This window comes from Dryas octopetala, chromosome 2, assembly GCF_963921425.1.
Source record: "Dryas octopetala chromosome 2, drDryOcto1.1, whole genome shotgun sequence".
Taxonomy (NCBI): Eukaryota; Viridiplantae; Streptophyta; class Magnoliopsida; order Rosales; family Rosaceae; genus Dryas; species Dryas octopetala.
Window position 1 is genome coordinate 27,596,939 of NC_141367.1, and position 7,532 is coordinate 27,604,470.

General features: G+C 38.3%; 1 protein-coding gene across 1 annotated transcript; it reads right to left on the reverse strand.

Annotated features, from left to right (window-relative positions):
* Positions 1 to 622: 622 nt before the first annotated feature.
* LOC147295058 (pyruvate dehydrogenase complex E1 alpha subunit) lies at positions 623 to 5,054 on the reverse strand. The gene is made up of 8 exons (XM_086233602.1): positions 4,171 to 5,054; positions 4,014 to 4,093; positions 3,646 to 3,723; positions 2,612 to 2,707; positions 2,445 to 2,516; positions 2,127 to 2,180; positions 1,878 to 1,943; positions 623 to 1,012 (listed from the first exon to the last, which is right to left on the reverse strand). Exons 1-8 carry the CDS (start codon positions 4,886 to 4,888, stop codon positions 968 to 970), a joined length of 1,209 nt encoding a protein of 402 aa, XP_086089728.1. The 5' UTR covers positions 4,889 to 5,054; the 3' UTR covers positions 623 to 967.
* Between the last annotated feature and the right edge of the window lie 2,478 nt (positions 5,055 to 7,532).

Here is a 7,532-nt window from a genome sequence, read left to right on the forward strand (position 1 = left end):
TAGAGATTGGGCAAATATGATGAGCCTTTTTCAAGATCGAACCATGCTTATTAGAGAAAGAATAAACATCAAACAAAACAAAAATAATACAAGAAACTTCAAAACTTTTCCACGGGCCAAAAATAAAACAAAAACAGTCCCATAAAAAAACAAGGAAAATGCTTGGGTAAACTTGTCCTTACAACCAATGTTCATGATAGCAATGTTCACCACCTTCTCTTTTATTCTTTTATGGTAGACCCAATTATAAATTCACGTGATTAATTGTAAAGACAAATTTGTACTCATTTTTAAATACCAAAGCACTGCTCGAAAAACAATTGCTCCAACACATTATCTTTTAAGGAAAATTTTATTATGGTTATAACCTTAAAGAAAAAAATTACTAATTAAGAAACTTGAAAAAAAAAAAAAATCAGTCCGATTTTGCCGGCCTCATAATAGTTGTAAATTAAGAGCAACAGCAGGTGAATGAGCAAGGTTTTGAGTGTTGAACGGAAAGATCATAACAAAAATCTAATCCGATAATCGTTGTTTGGTGCCAGTTAAAAGCTTCAAATACAACTGGCAATAAAAAGTAATCAGATCTCAAACAGACAACCAACGAAATTGAGCACAAACATAACAATGGGAAAACAATATGCAGATTACCCAGGAGCAAATGGATAATATACTACTCAGATCAATCCCAAAATGTTTTGTAAGCTCTCAAGTCTCGAGAACATGGCTAGAATGCAACAATTCGGCCTGAATACCTGTGAGAAGAATCAATATCCTATACAAAAAGGAAGGCAAATATCAAATATATAGCCAGGACGAGATGGCCATCTTGACTCGAACCATTTATTGCTTTTTCTTTTCTGGGGAAATTGAAAGGCTTGGTTCATTTATGAGAACAAAAGGATCTTCACGGTTGGGGGGGGAAGGAGAACCAGTTATCGGTTATCAGCAGCTTTCCGCTTTAGATTCATGGAAGCACAGTTCTAACTTCTTTCCTATCTGCTCCAAATGACTGCAATTAAATAATAAAATCTTCATCAGTATATGTGAAAAGGCTGTTCAGTATGTGTGACCACTTCAAATAAGTAGAAAGTAGATGTGAAACTTTAGCTGCAACCAGAGGAAGGAATATCCGGTCAAAAAGTAGGAAATTCTTCCGAAGACATAAACTTGAGGTCCAAAGAAATGACAAAATGTAAATATCTGTTCTCGTCTTTATTTTTTCTTTGTTGATGTTCAGACAATTTGGTCTGCCATTCAGCGCATACACTCAAGTTCTTGAACATTTAAAAGGGAGATCAAGTGAGAGAGAGAGAGAGAGAGAGAGAGAGGCAAAGAGATGCGATTGTGTGAGAGAAAGCAAGCATCATTAAAGTGTGAGATAGGGCAACTAGAAGGTGAGAAAAATGCTAGAGAGAGAGAGAGAGGGGACGGATCTAGGAGACAGGAGTATATAAAGGGGTAGATGGCCAGAATTTATGTTTTTCAAACCATGTCAGCAGATGAGATTTTTCACAATATATATGTGGGTCAGGTTGGTTTTATCAGGTTTCCAAAACCAGAAACCACAACCAAACTCCCACCTTTTTTATTTTAACACATCAACCACAGAATCTAACAGAACCATATGTGGGCAGGATCCGAGGAAGTTATCTTTACACTCTAACTCAGCATGTCTAACCATATCATCACACGCGTAGTGATTAGAATCTACCTATCTAAAGAAGTAATCTCAATTCTCCATAACTAAAGGAGATAAAACTTCGATTCACTGCCCACAGTGATACAACAAAATAATGATAAGAATAACAACAAAGGTAATGAATGTTGTGTACGTGTATCTGTGTGTTTCTGTATACAAGAGAAATAAATGTTACCTCAGCTCCGTAGCCTTTCACATAGATATTTGTGAAGAGTTCAGAGGGTTCTGGCATTGGGCTTTCCTGGAAACATGAACAACAAACATCAAAAACAGTGTGACTGAATAATATCCAGTAACAATACCTATCATGAAAGCTAAAGAGATGGTAGATAGTAGCTACCAAAGTTGGATAGTGGCTATTGCCTTTGAAAAAATTAGCAAAAAAACTACTGAAATTAAATGACAACCACAGCAAGCGTCTTACTTTGGCTTTAGCGATAGCTTCATCAACTTCTTTTCTCACTTCCTTCTCAACATCCTGAAAGAAAGAAAATGATAAATACAAATCACTTTTCTCATAGACCCCACAAAGAAATCCACAAATTCCAGCTTCATTCTGACAGTAGACAGTGAAATTTCCTTCATGGCATTCAAGCAGGGATTAGTCCTCTCCAACAGCAAGATGAGAGACCGGGATGGGCCCAAATATTCTAAACTTTGACCTCAATTATTAAACTAATTATTTACCAAAAGAGAAATCACATTAAATTTAACATAAAACCACCCAAATTGAATAAAATACCTTTAGCTCCTTCTCAGTAGCTAGATCATGACCCAATACCAGCTTTCTTATTCTTTCAATTGGATCACGCTCCTAAAAATCACATTGCCAAGTAAAATTATAAAAGTTAGCTCTATGAAATTGTGGCATATAATCCTAAGGGACAAAGTTCTCGGTCAATATTAAACCTGTCTCACGCCAGAAATCTCATCACGTGTACGATAGGTGCTCCCAGGATCAGACATGGAGTGCCCATGGTACCTGTAAGTGTCCATTTCAAGAATCTGAACACCAGCATCAAAAAGATGTCAGACAATATATATCATGTAGAGTAGCAACAAATTGCCCAAATTTATATGAAGATTAAAAAAAAAAATCAAAATAGCGTAATCCATGCATCAATAACAACTGCAAGTCAGAGCCAGCAAAGTTGGAAAGCTCTCATACGACTTCACATATCACACAGAACTAAATATTTCAAAGAGGCCAATTATGGCCCTAAGGCTCAAAACTGCACTAGCCCAAACCCCAGGTCTGAATGATGGTTACAATTCATCAATGAACCACATCATATTTCTCTAACTATGTGGAACGACCTCAAGTTAAAGGCAGGAAATTTTTCCCATATATTTAGTCTAATACTTGGATCAAACATTCCAAATCCTTTATCATTTCCAAAACATTGCATTCCTCTTTCCTTCCACATATGGCATACAAATGCTGCAAGGCAACTCTTCAAATAGCAATCGCATTGCTGAACCAACAAACTACTGGAGTCCATACAACTCTATACACAAGTTTGCACTACAATTTTAAAGGGATCATGTGTCAAATTCAGAAGAGATGCTATCAGAGATGAAATTCCTAGAACTAAGAGAACAGTTCATACATTACTGCAGGAACTGGCCCGGGACTAGAGCTAAGACATTGTCCCAAGGGACATGATTAATTCAAATAGACCACAAGCTTGATGCCATTACCAGACTCTAGCAGCTATAGCATAAACTGCATGCAATAACAATGGAATTAGTGGTCCTGGCACAAAAAAGTCAATCCGCCTACCTACCACCAATCAGGTTTTGTTTTTATAAGTGGGATTACCTACTAAAATTATAAAGAAGATTTGTTGAGTGGCCTAATAATAAGGGAATCTATGTTTCCATAGTTTGCACAATAACCTCAAAAAAACGGTGTCAGAGCAAAAAATGGATAAATAACTCACAATGGGCCCATTCTTCAAAGCATGCTCCTTGGCAAATTTGCATGCCTGTTTTACAGCAAATACATCCATGCCATCAACCTGTTACAATGTAGAAGGTTGGTCACAAACCATTAGTGAAAGGAACACAAATTACTACTACAAACAATGATCTGATTATCACCTATAATGGTCTACCCTAATTCACAGAATGCAATTAATTCAGCAGACTTCTTTTTCAGCTCTTAAATAAGTAACCCACAAAGACTGCAACATGTCTAGGCAAGAACTTACAGTGTCCATGTTTTACCAATCACAAAAGCATCATTTCTTAAAGCAGTTCAAACCTCATAGCAAATTGATAAGCAGCAATCAATAAAACTTTATCTGACCTTCAAGCCAGGAACATAATCTCCACGCTTGTAATACGACGGACTCTTCGCCGCTCTCCACTCCGCAGTACCCATTCCATCTGTGTAAACGCACCACCAAATCAATTAAACACGTAAATTAATGTTGCGAGTTTGAAAAAATTGTAGCACTACTTACAGTGATTATTCTCACAGACCAAAATCGCAGGCAGATCCCAGAGCGCAGAAATATTAAGCGCCTCGAACAACTGCCCCTGATTGGCCGCACCGTCACCGTACAGAGCAAACGTCACCGTTTCATCCTTGGAGTACTTCTGCGCTAAAGCCAAGCCACACCCAAGCGGAACCTGAGCCCCAACAATACCGTGACCGCCATAGAACCCCGCGTCCTTCTTGTAAAAATGCATCGACCCGCCTTTCCCTTTGGAGCATCCGGTCTGGCGGCCCATGAGCTCCGAGAAGACCTGGAGGAGGGTCCCACCGCGGCCGAGGAAGGTGCAGTGGTCGCGGTACGCCGTGATGATGCTATCCTTTTTAGTAATTGCGGCCTCCATGCCGATGGCGACCGCCTCCTGGCCGTCGTACAGGTGGCAGAAGCCGCGGATCAGCTTCGCCTTGTAGAGCGAGTCGGCGGCGATCTCCATGCGGCGCATCAGCGCCATATCGCGGAAGAACGTGAGGAGTTCCTTCGGCGTGGTCTGGACCGTGCGCGAGGGCACGTCGCAGTTGTGGGAGGTGAAGGGGATGGAGGTCTCGATCGTGAGGGTGGTGGAGTCATCGGCGGCGGAGGAGATCGGACGGCGGAGTGATGGGGTGTAGGGTAAGGCGGTGGTGAGGGGTTTCAGGAGATTGGATCCGGATGATGAGGAGGAGGAGGCTAGGCGGGATAGAGCCATCTCTGACCGTTGGATCCTTCCGGCTGTGGGATCTGAGATTGGTGAGAGGGTGTTTGTGTTGTGCGAAGGAGTGAGGGGTTTGGTGAGGGACAGGTTAGGAGGAAAATAGTGGGCGAGGGATCGAAAAATATTAAAATATCAAAGTGGTCTTGTTTGGCTACTCACTACTCTGTGTTGTCATTTTGTGAGTTGTGACTTAAATTTGTTGCGAAATGATTTCTTTGACTATATATTTTATTACATTTTTTAGGGGGATTTTTTTTTAAAATTAAATTGACAGTAGTATTTTTTTTTTTTGGCCAAATGTTGACAGTATAAATGATTTCTCATAATCTTTCTTGACCTTCCCAGGTTTTCTTGGGAGCTAAAGAGTCATATATTAGGGAAGAGAATAACTTGCCTGCCTGTGATAGGGCAGGATTGTATAACTGTGTAACGAGAGAGAGAGAGAGAGAGAGAGAGAACTTGTCGTATTTCCAAGACATGTAAGTCCTTCTCATTAGGAAAATATCTATCAACGCATGACTTTAAATGTCACTAGGTACAATTTAAAATGCACAAAGGGTATTAATATTTAAAATACTTTGAGTTACGAACTAAAATTCTCAAAAAATGACTTAGGATGCCTTAAAGGAACGACTTGAGATGCCCTAAAGAACAACTTGATAAACTCTAGAGTATGACATGGAAAACGTCAAACATAACTTGAAATGTTACTAAATACAATTAGAAATGCATCAAGGGTATAAACATTAATATCCCTCGAGATACGAACTGAAATTCTGAAGGAACGATTTGAGAAATTCTAGGGTATGACTTAGAAAATGTCAAAACATAACATGAAATATCACTAAGTACAATTTGAATTGCAACAATTAAGGGTATAAACATTAATATTCATCGAGGTACGAACTGAAATTCTCAAGCAACGACTTGGTATGCCCTAAGAAACGACTTGAGATGCTCTAAGGAACGACTTGAGATACCCTATGGAACGACTTGAAAAACTTTAGGGTATGACTTGTAATGTTACTAAGTACAATTTGAAATGCATTAAGGGTATAAACATTAATATCTCTCAAGATACGAACTGAAATTCTTAAGGAACGATTTCGGATGCCCTAAAAACCAACTTGAGAAACTCTAGGGTATAACATGGAAAACGTCAAAACATGACTTTGAATGTCACTAAGTACAATTTGAAATACATCAAATGTATTAAAAGTTAAAATACATCGAGGTACGAACTGAAATTTTCAATGAACGACTTGAGATGATTTAAGGAACGACTTAAGATACCATAAGAAACGACTTGAGAAACTTTAGGGTATGACATGAAAAATGTCAAAACATGACTTGGAATATCACTTGGTACAATTTGAAATGTACAAATAGTATAAACATTTAAAATACCTCGAGATACGAACTGAAATTCCCAAGGAACGACTTGGGATGCCTTAAGGAACGATTTGAAATGCCCTAAGGAACGACTTGAGAAACTCTAGGGTATGACATGCAAAACGTCAAAACATGACTTTGAATGTCACTAGCTACAATGTGAAATGCACCAAGGGTATTAACATTTAAAATACATCAAAGTACGAACTGAAATTCTCAATGAACGACTTGGGATGCTTTAAGGAACGACTTAAGATGCCCTAAAGAACGACTTGAGAAACTCTAGGGTATAACATGGAAAACGTCAAAACATGACTTTGAACGTCACTAGTTACATTTGAAATGCACCAAGGGTATAAACATTTAAAATCTCTCTAGTTATTAATTGAAATTTTCAACGAATGACTTGAGATGCCTTAAGGAATGACTAGAGATGCTCTAAGAAACGACTTAAGATACTCTAATGTATGACTTTGGAAGCATCAAAACATGATTTAAAATGTCATTAGATACAATTTGAAATGTACCAAGGGTAAAAATAATTAAAATAACTCGAGATACGAATTAAAATTCTTAAGGAACGACTTGAAATGCCCTAAGAAACGACCTGATAAACTCTAGGGTATGACTTGGAATGTCATTAGGTACAATTTGAAATGCACCAAGGTATAAACATTCAAAACCCCTCGAGTTACTAACTAAAATTTTCAACAAACGACTTGAGATGCCCTAAGAAACGACTGGAGATACCCTAAGTAACGGCTTGAGAAACTCTAAGGTTTGATTAGGAAAGCGTCAAAACATGACTTTGAATGTCACTAGATACAATTTGAAATGCACCAAGGGCATAAACATTTAAAATACCTCGAGGTACGAACTGAAATTCTCAAGGAACGACTTGAGATGCTTTAAGGAACGACTTGAAATGCCTTAAGGAACGACTTGAGAAACTCTAGGGTATGACATGGAAAGCGTCAAAACATGACTTTTTATGTCACTTGGTACAATTTGAATGCACCGTGGGTATTAACATTTAAAATACCTCGAGATACGAACTGAAATTCTCAAAGAACGACTTAGGATACCTTAAGGAACGACTTGAGATGCCATAATGAACGACTTGAGAAACATTAAGGTATGACATGGAAAATGTCAAAACATGACTTGGAATGTCACTGTGTATAATTTGAAATGCACCAAGGGTATAAATATTTAAAATACCTCGGAGGTACGAACTGAAATTCTC